This window comes from Eleutherodactylus coqui, chromosome 8, assembly GCF_035609145.1.
Source record: "Eleutherodactylus coqui strain aEleCoq1 chromosome 8, aEleCoq1.hap1, whole genome shotgun sequence".
NCBI classification, from domain to species: Eukaryota; Metazoa; Chordata; class Amphibia; order Anura; family Eleutherodactylidae; genus Eleutherodactylus; species Eleutherodactylus coqui.
This window is the reverse complement of record NC_089844.1, coordinates 25,385,870-25,400,687: the sequence shown is the minus strand read 5'-3', so window position 1 is coordinate 25,400,687 and position 14,818 is coordinate 25,385,870. Positions and strand designations below refer to the sequence as shown.

At 47.9% G+C, this 14,818-nt stretch overlaps 1 protein-coding gene across 3 annotated transcripts in view; it reads right to left on the bottom strand.

The window, feature by feature from the left end:
- Positions 1–532: 532 nt before the first annotated feature.
- The window catches only part of LOC136576230 (uncharacterized), a 30,910-nt gene continuing 16,624 nt past the window's right edge, over positions 533–14,818 (bottom strand). For 2 of the 3 annotated variants that reach the window (XM_066575343.1, XM_066575342.1), the window contains exon 2: positions 533–2,866. In XM_066575343.1, coding sequence (XP_066431440.1) covers positions 1,825–2,856 — 1,032 coding nt within the window. In that variant the 5' untranslated portion in view covers positions 2,857–2,866 and the 3' untranslated portion in view covers positions 533–1,824. Of the gene's footprint in view, positions 2,867–8,585; positions 8,632–14,818 lie in introns of those variants that run through there. The other variant, XM_066575344.1, reaches the window with a different exon arrangement.

Here is a 14,818-nt window from a genome sequence, read left to right as displayed (position 1 = left end):
TCCCTTAAAGCTTCATTCTGGTTGGTGGATGGTGATGGGGAGCAATGTACAGATGCAGGGATGTGAAATGAATAGAGCCAAAAGCGAGGGAGATGAGGGAGCAGGATGCTATATCTCCCTGCTATCTGCTGCGCCCATGCGCGCAGCCTGCCAGTGACAAAAATTCTAGAACCTTTGAGTACCTTGAGTCTGGGAATTCAGAATAGTTTCTGTGTTTCTGCGGTGCCCGTCCATCTCCTTCTCTGGGACCCTCCATCTTCATCAGAAATGTCGTATGGAATAAAAGTGTCTTGGCATCATGCAGCTTGTCTTTAAAAATCGTCCTCGCTGCGACTGGGTTACAGGCAAGACCCACCCTTGTAATCAAGCTTATCTGGTCCTCATTGCGGCAAGGACTACCGGAGGCTCTAGGACCTCCCCCTTAGGGCAGGCCGCATATCTGTGAACCAGGGGGAAGACCCTGTGGCTGCCAAGGCCCCTTTTCTACCCGAAGCTTCGCTCTTACAGTATAAATGTAATAAAGTATCACAACTGTGACCCCAAACATGCAATATTTATTCATTTACCATTTATATGTCAACATAAATCACAATTCACTTATTTCATTCGGTAAATTATTATATGTCGTATCTTATCGTATATCTTATGATTGGTAATCTTCGCTCTTTAATGCAACGCCGGGCCTACTGAAGAAATCAAGGGCCATACAGAATAAAAGGGCTCCTTCTCCTGTAGTCAGTCATCTTCCTGCCTTTGCTTTTGGTGAAGAGAAAGAATTGGGACTGTTGGGTTTTGTTCCCCTTTCATTGTTCACATCAACATTATGGAGCCTTTGGAGGAGAGCGCTGTGTAAGCATAAATGCCCATGGGCAGGAACGCTTTAAGTAAGTCCAAATGGTGCACTTGCATGGGGCCCTCTGGCAGAGGCACCAATTTCAAATGCATCTGTGTTCTCAGGATGGACCCACTCAGCTATTAAAATGACCTTTCCCATTGGGTAGGGCATGAAGCCTAATTTGAGCTAAGCCTTCATTTCACTAGGCCCTATAGTGGTTGCCTTGGTTACCTAAATGATATGTATGCAGAATATAAAGTGTCTAATGGAATCCCTATTGGGTTTATGTATATGGTAGCTTTAGTTATAAGTCACAAGCAGAAGCAAATTTATTTATGTGCTAAATTATGCTATAACATGAAGAAATCAGAAGTGAGATTAGTATAAGAGGCTTATATTTAAAGCGATTTTCCAGGATCTTGAAAAACAGTGCCACATGTGTCCTCAGGTTGTGTGTGGTATTGCGGCGCAGCTTCATTCACATCAGTAGTGCTGATCGACAGTACCAGACTCATGTAGACAAGTGTGGGGCTGTTTCTGGAAGATAGCTGCCATGCTTTTTATGATCCTGGTCAGGCCCTTTAATGGAGAATTCCACCTAAATGCATCTTCTAAAACGTGAGATCACACTGGTCCACCAGTATACCAGTGGGCCTTCTGGTGGGCCAAGGTTCTGACACAATACTAGGCCCTAAAGGACAAGCAGAAGACAACCTCATTCCTAGGGGCTGTTCTTATGGAGTTGTAAATGGATGTTACACGTTTTTCTGTGCAGACTGTTGTTGCGATCTAATGGAATCCAATTCTGTTCTTGGCAGTGGATACAAAACTCTTAGATGGAGCCCTCTTACGGAAGTATAAAGAACTCGTAGTCTCGTTGGACACGACAGTAATTTCTTATATGCTATAATGCTTCTATGCTTCGCTTATATTGTGGCTATGATAATTTTCACACTCCGCAATAGCTCCATCAACCACTAATTTAATTACTAATTTGCAGGAGGTAGCGGCACATCAGTAGGGGGATCTGAAGTATCCAAAATTTTCATATCGCGCAGGAACAGCACAGGCTTTTTACCCATACCAAGCTCATATTGCCAGATATATATGCTTTTTCGAGGCTGAATAGTAGCAGTGATAGTCTCTTCAATTTCAGTGGCATCGCTCCAATTTTCTTTCTCTGTGTTGACTTTGGATCCACCATATTCAGTTGTCATAGCCAACTGGCTCTGTACAATGAGGGCCGTCAAGCCTCCAGTTTTTGCTGAGATGGTAGCGGACACCTTCCAGTTGTGCTCTATACTAGACATCTTCTCCCTATCATATCCAATCTTCTTGGCGATCTTTTTCTTCCACTCAATAGGGGTCTGTGAATCATTGTTGATAGTCTTGATGCATTTCCATTCACCGTAAGATGGCCCCTCGATAATACTAATACCCCCAGGTAGAAAGTTAACGACACTGGGATGGAAGGAGAAGGTCTCAGAATTTTCGTCTGTGTTGAAGTTTTTGCTTCGGACGTATTGGATCCCCCACTGGTCATGAGGCTTGACAAAGTAATAGTAATCTTCAACGCCGAAGTAGTAAAGCCCATTCCTACAATTGGGGTGCAGAGTAAAGTCTTCACCCTCTTCATCCTTGTTCATGTTCGTGGTTCGACGGTAGATGCCTCGGCTCTGAAAGATGATATAGAAGCTATCAAAAGCCGACAGGTAGTAGTCTCCTCCTTGGCAGTTGGGATGTAAGGTGTAAACGACGGCGGCTTCATCTGTGTTCATGTTATTCACACGGCGGTAATAAGTTCCCTTAATTATATAAAAGGAGCCATTTTTATGAGCCAGGTAATGATCCCCATCCCTACAAGAAGGATGCAAACTGAAGACTTCCAGTTCTTCTCCTTTGTTGAAGTTGGAAGATCTCATGTAGCAACCAAGATCCGATCGGACAATGTAATAATTTGAGGTAACTCCACAGAAATCCACTCCTTTGGCCAACTTCTTAGGGACAACTTTTCCAGGCATGATTGTGGTTCTGAAAGAGGAAAAGTCAGCATTATCAAGAACATGGAGAGCCACAGAAGTCATTCTAGAAATAATGTGTTCCAATCATCGTACTAACTCTAGAAGATAAATAACAATTTAGTTTAACCTCTTAGTGACCACCGATATGTGTTTTCATGTCCTGGGTGTCTGGGCTTTATTCTACAGGTCTGTAAAAACACGCTGGCCCTATAGAATAAAACCCTGGGGTCTGTGATTATGATAGCTTCCTGCTATCGCCTATTGGAGGTACCTGGAGCTGTCATTGGGGGCCGCTGTATGCAGTCCCCAGTCACATGATCATCGTTATTTAACAGATGACAGCGATCACATGAAAGTTTAAAAAAAAAGTTAAAAAGTTAAAGTTTCATTTTTCCTCATTGATACGAATTTGTGACATGATCTTCCTCCACAGACCTTCCCCGGATTCTGCACATACACCCACTGGCAAAATGGCGGATGCATACGCAGAAGCCAGGTAGAGCCGGGAAATTTAAAATCTCCTTCCTCCTGGGTACCAAAGTTAACCGAAAGCCTGAAGCAGTGACAGGTGGCCCAGTGAGCATTCCCCGGTCACATGATCGTCGTTACCCAATGGTATAAAAAGGTAGCGATCTATCTTATTCAGATCGCTACCTATAATATCGAAGTACTCTACAAGAAGCCCCGGAAACACTCACTTTCCTGCAGTCCTAGGAGCAGCTTGTTGAGTTCCTTCTGTGTAAGACAGCCGCACCTCAGCAAGCTTATGAGTCTAAAGAGCTTGAAGGCTCAAAGAGCACCACTTTCTACACCCCATCCTTGCCACTAAGGTCAAGTTATAGCCCCCCAAAAAGTGTTGGGTGTGCAGCAATGGGGCCCGTCCCAATCAGTCCTCTGTAATTACCCCTGTTTTGACACATACCTCACAGTTTTACATTGGTAATTTTATCTAAGATTTAGGGAATTCTACAAATGGAAGGGGGTGGACCCATTTTAGGGAGTCAATGTTTTTAATTTTTTTCTGTACAAGTGAGCAATGGGGCCTAGATTTTATTTAGTTGTACCCTGAAAGCCAAAGGGTGCTCCTTCCTAGCCATGTGTCCAGTAATAAGATTGGGGCCACAATGGGTATGTTTCTGAATAAAGGAGAAACAGGGGTATCCATTTTGGGGTGCAAGTCTTCATCCATATGTGTGTTGTACCAAAAAAGCAGTTTTTAAAATGACATAATTGGCAAAAAAAATTAAAATCATGATTTTTCTTCATTCTGCTTTGCTTAGATTCATTCAAAAACTGTCTGGTCAAAATATGGAGTCTACCCTTAGATGAATTTGTTAAGGGTTCTAGTTTTCAAAATGGGGTCATTTGTGGGAGTTTTCCCTCTATTTGGCAGCTCAAAGGCTCTACAAGTGGGCAATGGGGCCTAAAACATCTTCAAGCAAAATTCCTGCTCTTAAAAAAGCCCCCGGCTGCTCCTTTAGTGTTTGGCCTTGTTGTGCATACAGACATAAGATTAGGGCCACAATGGGTATGTTTATAAATAGAGGACAAATGCTGGTATCCGTTTTGGAGTGCAAATGCTCATTTTCATATGCACTACAGAAAAAAAAAACTGTTTATAAAATGACAAATTTGCAAATACATGAAATTTTATTTTTTTCTTCTCTAAATTGCATGAACTCCTGAAAAAAAACTGTAGGGTCAAAATACTCATAAAACCCCTCAGTAAATATATTAAAGAGTGTATTTTTTTTAAAATGAGGTCATTTGTAGAGCCATCTATCGATCTGACACCTATGAGCCTTTGCAATCTTGGCTTGGTGTAGGAAGACAAAATGTTCCTGAAAAGTTTAACAATAGAGATGAGCGAGCATACTCGTCCGAGCTTGATACTCGTTCAAGTATTAGGGTGTTCGAGATGCTCGTTATTCGTAACGAGTACCACGCGGTGTTCGGGTTACTTTCATTTTCTTCCCTGACAAATTTGCGTGCTTTTCTGGCCAATAGAAAGACAGGGAAGGCATTACAACTTCCCCCTGCGACGTTCAAGCCCTATACCACCCCCCTGCAGTGAGTGGCTGGCGAGATCAGGTGTCACCCGAGTATTAACCCCTTCCCGCTCCAGGACGTACCATTACGTCCTGGGAGCCTGGTACTTCCCGCAACAGGACGTACCGGTACGTCCTGGGGATAGCGCGGGATTACATAAGATCCCGTGCTATCCCGCAGCGGGAGCCGGCTGTCACTCACAGCCGGCGTCCCGCTGCAACAGCGGGGGGGGCATCAGAGATGCGCCGCCCCGCTGTTAACCCCTTCCCTGCCGCGATCTAAGTAGATCGCGGCAGGGAAAGAGTTCACAGAGGGATCGCGATCCTTCTGTGTCTCCGGCCGGCTTTCGCGATGTCATCGCGAGAACCCGGCCTGTCGCCATGGCAACAGGACGCCAGACACTGGGGTCCTGTATTGCCTGTGCCTATAATCGCTGTATAGGCGATAAGGCATGGGAGAGCAGTAGCTCTGCCATGCCTTATCACAGCGATCATAGGCATACTGCTGCAAGTCCCTCAGAGGGACTCAAATAGTGTAAAAAAAAGAAAAGAAAAATGTAAAAAGAACCCTTTTTTTATGCTTTTTCTAATATTAGCATAAAAAAAGGGGAAAAAAATGAAAACCCCACATATTTGGTATTGACGCATCCGTAATGACGTGTACAAAAAGCTGAACACACTTTTCATTTTGTACGACAAAAAGCGTAAAAAAAAAGCTAAAAAACAGAGGCAAAATGCTAATTTTTAGCATTTTGCCTCCCAAAAAGTGCAATAAAAGTGATCAAAAAAGCCGTACATTCACCAAAATGGTACCAATAAAAACTACAGCTCGCCTCGCAAAAAATAAGCCCTCATAGAGCTCCGTACATAAAAAAAAAAAAAAGTTACAGAACTTTGAATGCAGCTATAGAGAAAAAAAAAAAGATTTCCAAAAAAAAGGGGGTTTTATTGCAAAAAAGTGTAAAAACCTAAAAAAAATAACAATTTTGGTATCGTTGTAACCGTACCGACCCGCAGAAAAAATTTTGTGTGTCATTTATGCTGCATGATTAATGCTGTAAAAAAAAGAAAAAGAAATCTATGGCAGAATTGATGCGGTTTATCTCCATGTTATCATAAAAAAAAATTTTTTTAATTTTACGATATTGTCTACGTACCCAAAAGTTGCACCGATAAAAACTACAGCTCGCCACGCAAAAAACAAGCCCTTATACGGCCGCGTCCACAAAAAAATAAAAAAGTTATGGCTTTTGAAAAATGGAGATGGAAAAATACGAAAAAATCACTTGGTCCTCAACGCCAAAATAGGCCATGTCATTAAGGGGTTAAAATCTGCCCCTCCCGCGGCTCGCCACAGATGCATTCTGACATAGTTCAGGGAAAGTGTTGTTGATGCCGGAGCTGCTATAGGGAGAGTGTTAGGAGTGATTTTAGGCTTCAAGAACCCCAACGGTCCTTCTTAGGCCATAGAAATCGCAGATCACACCTATGTGCGATCTGCGATTTCTGTTCTCTTCTCTATATGCGCTCAATGGGGCCGGCGGCAGCAGCGCCGACCCCATTGAGAATATATAGAAGACAAATCATTCTTCTCTTCCACAGCTGTAACAGCTGTGGCAGAGAAGAACGATGTTTGCCCATTGAATTCAATGGAGCCGGCAATACAGCAGGTTCCACTGAAAGCAATGGGCTGCCAGCGATCGCGGGATGAATTGTCGGGAAGGGCTTAAATATATAAGCCCTTCCCTGCAATTCATCCAGAAATGTGTTACAATAAAAATATATACCGGCGTATAAGACGACCCCCCAACTGTCACCTTATACGCCGACAATACAGTGGAGCAAAGAATAAAAATCATTACTCACTTCTCCTGGCGTTCTGCGCCGCTGCTGCAGGCTGTCGCTCCCTCCTGGTTCCCGGCAGAGCATTGCTTTCTCTACGAAGGGCTTTAAATCCCCGCCTCCAGAAACACACGTGCCTTCAGCCAATCACAGCCAATGACAATGATCTCATTGAATGGCTGTGATTGGCTGAAGGCACGTGTTTCTGGAGGCGGGGATTTCAACCACTGCGTCCAGAAAGCAATGCTCTGCCGGGGACCAGGAGGGAGCGACAGCCTGCAGCAGCGCCGCAGAACACCAGGAGAAGTGAGTAATGATTTTTATTCTTTGCTCCGCTGTATTCCCGGCATATAAGGTGACAGTTGGGGGGTCGTCTTATACGCCCCGTCGCCTTATACGCCAGTATATATTTTTATTGTAACACATTTCTGGATGAATTGCAGGGAAGGGCTTATATATTTAAGCCCTTCCCGACAATTCATCCCGCGATTGCCGGCAGCGCATTGCTTTCAGTGGAACCTGCTGTATTGCTGGCTCCATTGAATTCAATGGGCAAACATCGTTCTTCTCTGCCACAGCTGTTACAGCTATGGCAGAGGAGAACGATCTTTATGCTGATAGTGGGGGGGGGGGGCCCACTGTTGCCGCTATTGTGGCTTAATAGTGGGACCTGGGAACTTGAGATGCAGCCCAACATGTAGCCCCTCGCCTGCCCTATCCGTTGCTGTGTCGTTCCCATCACTTTCTTGAATTGCCCAGATTTTCACAAATGAAAACCTTAGCGAGCATCGGCGATATACAAAAATGCTCGGGTCGCCCATTGACTTCAATGGGGTTCGTTACTCGAAACGAACCCTCGAGCATCGCGAAAAGTTCATCCCGAGTAACGAGCACCCGAGCATTTTGGTACTCGCTCATCTCTATTTAACAACTAAATTTGTAAAGCCTCCTAAATGGTTAAAAAAAGGGTGAAGTTTTTTTAAATGTGCTTCCAGAATAAAGTAAACATATATATATAATAAAAAAAGTAATAATCTTTATATATAAAATCAAAATTTGCACATATTTGACATTGCAGTTGAAAATGTGAAACAAAATGCAATTTTTTTCAACATTTTTCCACATTTTGGTGCTTTTACTAGATATACACAAATTCTATTGGTATAATTTTACCACCTAAATGAAGTACAATATGTGGCGAAAAAACTATGTCAAAATTATTTAGACATGCAAAACCTTTACAAAGTTATTCTATGTTAAACTGATACATGTCAGATTTCCAAAATTTGGCCTAGTCATTAAGGCGGAAACAGGCTTGGTTACTAAGGGGTTAAATCTAAGAAAGATTGTGATAGTTCAATTGAAAGCTGGGCATACAAAGGAGCACCTACAGGGGATGCAGAGGTAGCAACTGCTCTTGGGCCCTAGTGTTTGAGGGGACTCATTGGTCCCTCCGCCACATATGAAGACACCAGTATTATAAATGGCACATGGTAGATGGGGGATCTGCTACAGATTTTGCATTGCGGCACTGTTATCCCTCCATACAAATGCAACTACTAACCATTGTATGAAGACTAAAGCCACATAACATCAATCCCGGATATGGTGTTTATCAGGGGAATGGAAAAGTTGAACCCACATACTTAAGAAAAATGACATGTTTAAACTAATTTCTGACCAAGCATCATAAATATGCAGCGCTTGGTTCTAGGTTTTAATCCTGTGCTCCTGCAATCTAGCAGAATCTGAAAGAGAAGAAAGAAGTGATTTATAACAACTTTTGCAGCGAACAGGAATTAACGGGGAGTAGCTCAAGTGCGTGGCGGCAACTCTCACCTGGTGATGGTGGTGGCTATCTAGCCTATAAGTGTAGGTCAAGCTGCAGGGGGATTGTAATGGGGTTTCTGGCTAAATGAATTGGTGTTGGTTTGTCGTGACGCCAGTGCCTTGATAATGTATTTCCTTAGCGAAATAAGGAGACAAGTGAGATGGTGGTAAAGTAAACCTGAAGGCACACAGTTTACTTAGATTTGCAAGCTGAGTACAATTAACATAATACTTGGTAAAGCAACCAGTAAAATCCACAATATATTCCCACATCAAAATGGAAGATGACTAGAGATGAGCGAGCACCAAAATGCTCGGGTGCTCGTTACTCGAGACGAACTTTTCGCGATGCTCGAGGGTTCGTTTCGAGTAACGAACCCCATTGAAGTCAATGGGCGACCCGAGCATTTTTGTATATCGCCAATGCTCGCTAAGGTTTCCATTTGTGAAAATCGGGGCAATTCAAGAAAGTGATGGGAACGACACAGCAACGGATAGGGCAGGCGAGGGGCTACATGTTGGGCTGCATCTCAAGTTCACAGGTCCCACTATTAAGCCACAATAGCGGCAAGAGTGGGCCCCCCCCTCCCAACAATTTTTACTTCTGAAAAGCCCTCATTAGCAATGCATACCTTAGCTAAGCACCACACTATCTCCAACAAAGCACAATCACTGCCTGCATGACACTCCGCTGCCACTTCTCCGGGGTTACATGCTGCCCAACCCCCCCCCCCCCCCTGCACGACCCAGTGTCCACAGTGCACACCAAATTGTCCCTGCGCAGCCTTCAGCTGCCCTCATGCCACGCCACACTCATGTCTATTTATAAGTGCGTCTGCCATGAGGAGGAACCGCAGGCACACACTGCAGAGGGTTGGCACGGCTAGGCAGCGACCCTCTTTAAAAGGGGCGGGGCAATAGCCCACAATGCTGTACAGAAGCAATGAGAAATCCAATCCTGTGCCACCTCCATCTGGAGCTGCACACGTGGGCATAGCAATGGGGAACCTATGTGCCACACACTATTCATTCTGTCAAGGTGTCTGCATGCCCCAGTCAGACCGCGGTTTTTTATAAATAGTCACAGGCAGGTACAACTCCGCAATGGGAATGCCATGTGCACCCACAGCATGGGTGGCTCCCTGGAACCCACCAGCGGTACATAAATATATCCCATTGCATTGCCCATCACAGCTGAGGTAATGTCGTGCTTAATGCAGGTGGGCTTCGGCCCACACTGCATGCCCCAGTCAGACTGGGGTTCTTTAGAAGTGGACACATGCAGTTACAACTCCCTGTGGACCGACAGCATGGGTGGGTGCCAGGAAGCCACCGGCGTTACATAAATATATCCCATTGCATTGCCCATCACAGCTGAGGTAATGTCGTGCTTAATGCAGGTGGGCTTCGGCCCACACTGCATGCCCCAGTCAGACTGGGGTTCTTTAGAAGTGGACACATGCAGTTACAACTCCCTGTGGACCCACGGCATGGGTGGCTCCCTGGAACCCACCGGCGCTACCTAAATATATCCCATTGCAGTGCCCAACACAGCTGATGTAATGTCGTGCTTAATGCAGGTGGGCTTCGGCCCACACTGCATGCCCCAGTCAGACTGAGGTTCTTTAGAAGTGGACAGATGCAGTTACAACTCCCTGTGGACCGACAGCATGGGTGGGTGCCAGGAAGCCACCGGCGGTACATAAATATATCCCATTGCAGTGCCCAACACAGCTGATGTAACGTCAGCAGTAATGCAGGTGGGCTAAAAATTAATTTGATTACACTGTAGGCGAGGGCACCCAAAAATTGGTGCACCAACAGTACTAATGTACCTCAGAAAAATTGCCCATGCCCAACCAAGAGGGCAGGTGAAACCCATTAATCGCTTTGGTTAATGTGTAGAGATGAGCGAGCACCAAAATGCTCGGGTGCTCGTTACTTGGAACGAACTTCCCGCGATGCTCGAGGGTTCGTTTCGAATAACGAACCCCATTGAAGTCAATGGGCGACCCGAGCATTTTTGTATTTCGCCGATGCTCGCTAAGGTTTCCTTGTGTGAAAATCTGGGCAATTCAAGAAAGTGATGGGAACGACACAGCAATGGACAGGGCAGGCGAGGGGCTACATGTTGGGCTGCATCTCAAGTTCACAGGTCCCACTATTAAGCCACAATAGCGGCAAGAGTGGGCCCCCCCCCTCCCAAAAACTTTTACTTCTGAAAAGCCCTCATTAGCAATGCATACCTTAGCTAAGCACCACACTACCTCCAACAAAGCACAATCACTGCCTGCATGACACTCCGCTGCCACTTCTCCTGGGTTACATGCTGCCCAACCGCCCCCCCTCCCCCCCACAGCGCACACCAAAGTGTCCCTGCGCAGCCTTCAGCTGCCCTAATGCCACACCACCCTCATGTCTATTTAGAAGTGCGTCTGCCATGAGGAGGAACCGCAGGCACACACTGCAGAGGTTGGCACGGCTAGGCAGCGACCCTCTTTAAGAGTGGCGGGGCGATAGCCTACAATGCTGTACAGAAGCAATGAGAAATAGAATCCTGTGCCACCGCCATCAGGAGCTGCACACGTGGGCATAGCAATGGGGAACCTATGTGTCACACACTATTCATTCTGTCAAGGTGTCTCTGCATGCCCCAGTCAGACCGGGCTTTTTAATTCATAGACACAGGCAGGTACAACTCCCTATTGTGAAGTCCCTGTCGACCGACAGCATGGGTGGCTTCCTGGAACCCACCGGCGGTACATAAAAATATCCCATTGCAGTGCCCAACACAGCTGAGGTAGTAATGTCGTGCTTAATGCAGGTGGGCTTCGGCCCACACTGCATGCCCCAGTCAGACTGGGGTTCTTTTCAAGTGTACAGATGTAGTAAAAAAAATCCGTGTGCACCTACAGCATGGGTGGGTGCCAGGAAGCCACCGGCGCTACATAGAAATATCCCATTGCATTGCCCAACACAGCTGAGGTAGTAATGTCGTGCTTAATGCAGGTGGGCTAAAAATGTATTTGATTACACTGTAGGCGAGGGCCCACAAAAATTGCTGTATCAACAGTACTAATGTACCTGAAAAAAATTGGCCATGGCCAACCAAGAGGGCAGGTGAAACCCATTAATCGCTTTGGTTAATGTGGCTTAAGTGGTAACTAGGCCTGGAGGCAGCCCAGTTTAACGAAAAATTGGTTCAAGTTAAAGTTCAAACGCTTTTCAGAGCATTGAAACATCTAAAAATTGTTTCGAAAAATTATGAGCGAGCCCTGTGGCCCTAAGAAAAATTGCCCGTTCAGCGTGATAACGTGAGGTTTCAGGAGGAGGAGCAGGAGGAGGAGGAGGAATATTTGACACAGATTGATGAAGCAGAAATGTCCCCGTTTTGGATGGTGAGAGAGAACGTAGCTTCCATCCGCGGGTGCAGCCTACGTATTGCTTACGTATCGCTGCTGTCCGCTGGTGGAGAAGAGAAGTCTGGGGAAATCCAGGCTTTGTTCATCTTGATGAGTGTTAGCCTGTCGGCACTGTCGGTTGACAGGCGGGTACGCTTATCTGTGATGATTCCCCCAGCCGCACTAAACACCCTCTCCGACAAGACGCTAGCCGCAGGACAAGCAAGCACCTCCAGGGCATACAGCGCTAGTTCAGGCCACGTGTCCAGCTTCGACACCCAGTAGTTGTAGGGGGCAGAGGCGTCACCGAGGATGGTCGTGCGATCGGCTACGTACTCCCTCACCATCCTTTTACAGTGCTCCCGCCGACTCAGCCTTGACTGAGGAGTGGTGACACAGTCTTGCTGGGGAGCCATAAAGCTGGCCAGGCCCTTAAAGACTGTTGCACTGTCTGGGCTGTACATGCTGCTCGATCTACGCACCTCCCCTGCTACATGGCCCTCGGAACTGCGCCTTCTGCCACTAGCGCTGTCGGATGGGAATTTTACCATCAGCTTGTCCGCCAGGGTCCTGTGGTATAGCAACACTCTCGAACCCCTTTTCTCTTCGGGAATGAGACTGGGAGGGTTCTCCTTATAGCGTGGGTCGAGCAGTGTGTACACCCAGTAATCCGTAATGGCCAGAATGCGTTGAATGCGAGGGTCACGAGAAAGGCATCCTAACATGAAGTCAGCCATGTGTGCCAGGGTACCTGTACGCAACACATGGCTGTCCGCACTAGGAAGATCACTTTCAGGATCCTCCTCCTCCTCCTCCTCCTCCTCCTCAGGCCATACACGCTGAAATGATGACAGGCAACCAGCATGGGTACCGTCAGCAGTGGGCCAAGCTGTCTCTTCCCCCTCCTCCTCATCCTCCTCATCCTCCTCCTCCTCCTCCTGAACGCGCTGAGATATAGACAGGAGGGTGCTCTGACTATCCAGCGACATACTGTCTTCCCCCGGCTCTGTTTCCGAGCGCAAAGCGGCTGCCTTTATGGTTTGCAGGGAACTTCTCAAGATGCATAGCAGAGGAATGGTGACACTAATGATTGCAGCATCGCCGCTCACCACCTGGGTAGACTGATCAAAGTTTCGAAGGACCTGGCAGATGTCTGCCAACCAGGCCCACTCTTCTGAAAAGAATTGAGGAGGCTGACTCCCACTGCGCCGCCCATGTTGGAGTTGGTATTCCACGATAGCTCTACGCTGCTCATAGAGCCTGGCCAACATGTGGAGCGTAGAGTTCCACCGTGTGGGCACGTCGCACAGCAGTCGGTGCACTGGCAGATTAAAGCGATGTTGCAGGGTGCGCAGGGTGGCAGCGTCCGTGTGGGACTTGCGGAAATGTGCGCAGAGCCGGCGCACCTTTACGAGCAGGTCTGACAAGCGTGGGTAGCTTTTCAGAAAGCGCTGAACCACCAAATTAAAGACGTGGGCCAGGCATGGCACGTGCGTGAGGCTGCCGAGCTGCAGAGCCGCCACCAGGTTACGCCCGTTGTCACACACGACCATGCCCGGTTGGAGGCTCAGCGGTGCAAGCCAACGGTCCGTCTGCTCTGTCAGACCCTGCAGCAGTTCGTGGGCCGTGTGCCTCCTATCTCCTAAGCTGAGTAGTTTCAGCACGGCCTGCTGACGCTTGCCCACCGCTGTGCTGCCACGCCGCGCGACACCGACTGCTGGCGACGTCCTGCTGCTGCTGACACATCTAGATTGCGAGACAGAGGTTGAGGAGGAGGAGGAGGGTGCTTTAGTGGAAGAAGCATACACCGCCGCAGATACCACCACCGAGCTGGGGCCCGCAATTCTGGGGGTGGGTAGGACGTGAGCGGTCCCAGGCTCTGACTCTGTCCCAGCCTCCACTAAATTCACCCAATGTGCCGTCAGGGAGATGTAGTGGCCCTGCCCGCCTGTGCTTGTCCACGTGTCCGTAGTTAAGTGGACCTTGCCACTAACCGCATTGGTGAGGGCGCGTACAATGTTGCGGGAGACGTGGTCGTGCAGGGCTGGGACGGCACATCGGGAAAAGTAGTGGCGACTGGGAACTGAGTAGCGCGGGGCCGCCGCCGCCATCATAGCTTTGAAGGACTCCGTTTCCACAACCCTATACGGCAGCATCTCAAGGCTGATAAATTTGGCTATGTGGACGGTTAACGATTGAGCGTGCGGGTGTGTGGTGGCGTACTTGCGCTTGCGCTCCAACACTTGCGCTAGCGACGGCTGGACTGTGCGGTGTGAGACATTGGTGGATGGGGCCGAGGACAGCGGAGGTGAGGCTGTGGGTGCAGGCCATGAGACGGTTGTGCCTGTGTCCTGAGAGGGAGGTTGGATCTCAGTGGCAGGTTGGGGCACAGGGGGAGAGGCAGCGGTGCAAACCGGAGGCGGTGAACGGCCTTCGTCCCACCTTGTGGGGTGCTTGGCCATCATATGTCTGCGCATGCTGGTGGTGGTCAGGCTGTTGGTGGTGGCTCCCCGGCTGATCTTGGCGCGACAAAGGTTGCACACCACTGTTCGTCGGTCGTCAGGCGTCTCTGTGAAAAACTGCCAGACCTTAGAGCACCTCGGCCTCTGCAGGGTGGCATGGCGCGAGGGTGTGCTTTGGGAAACACTTGGTGGATTATTCGTTCTGGCCCTGCCTCTACCCCTGGCCACCGCACTGCCTCTTGCAACCTGCCCTGCTGATGCCCTTGCCTCCCCCTCTGAAGACCTGTCCTGAGTAGGCGTTGCACACCAGGTGGGGTCAGTCACCTCATCGTCCTGCTGCTCTTCCTCCGAATCCTTTGTGCGCTGCTCCCTTGGACTT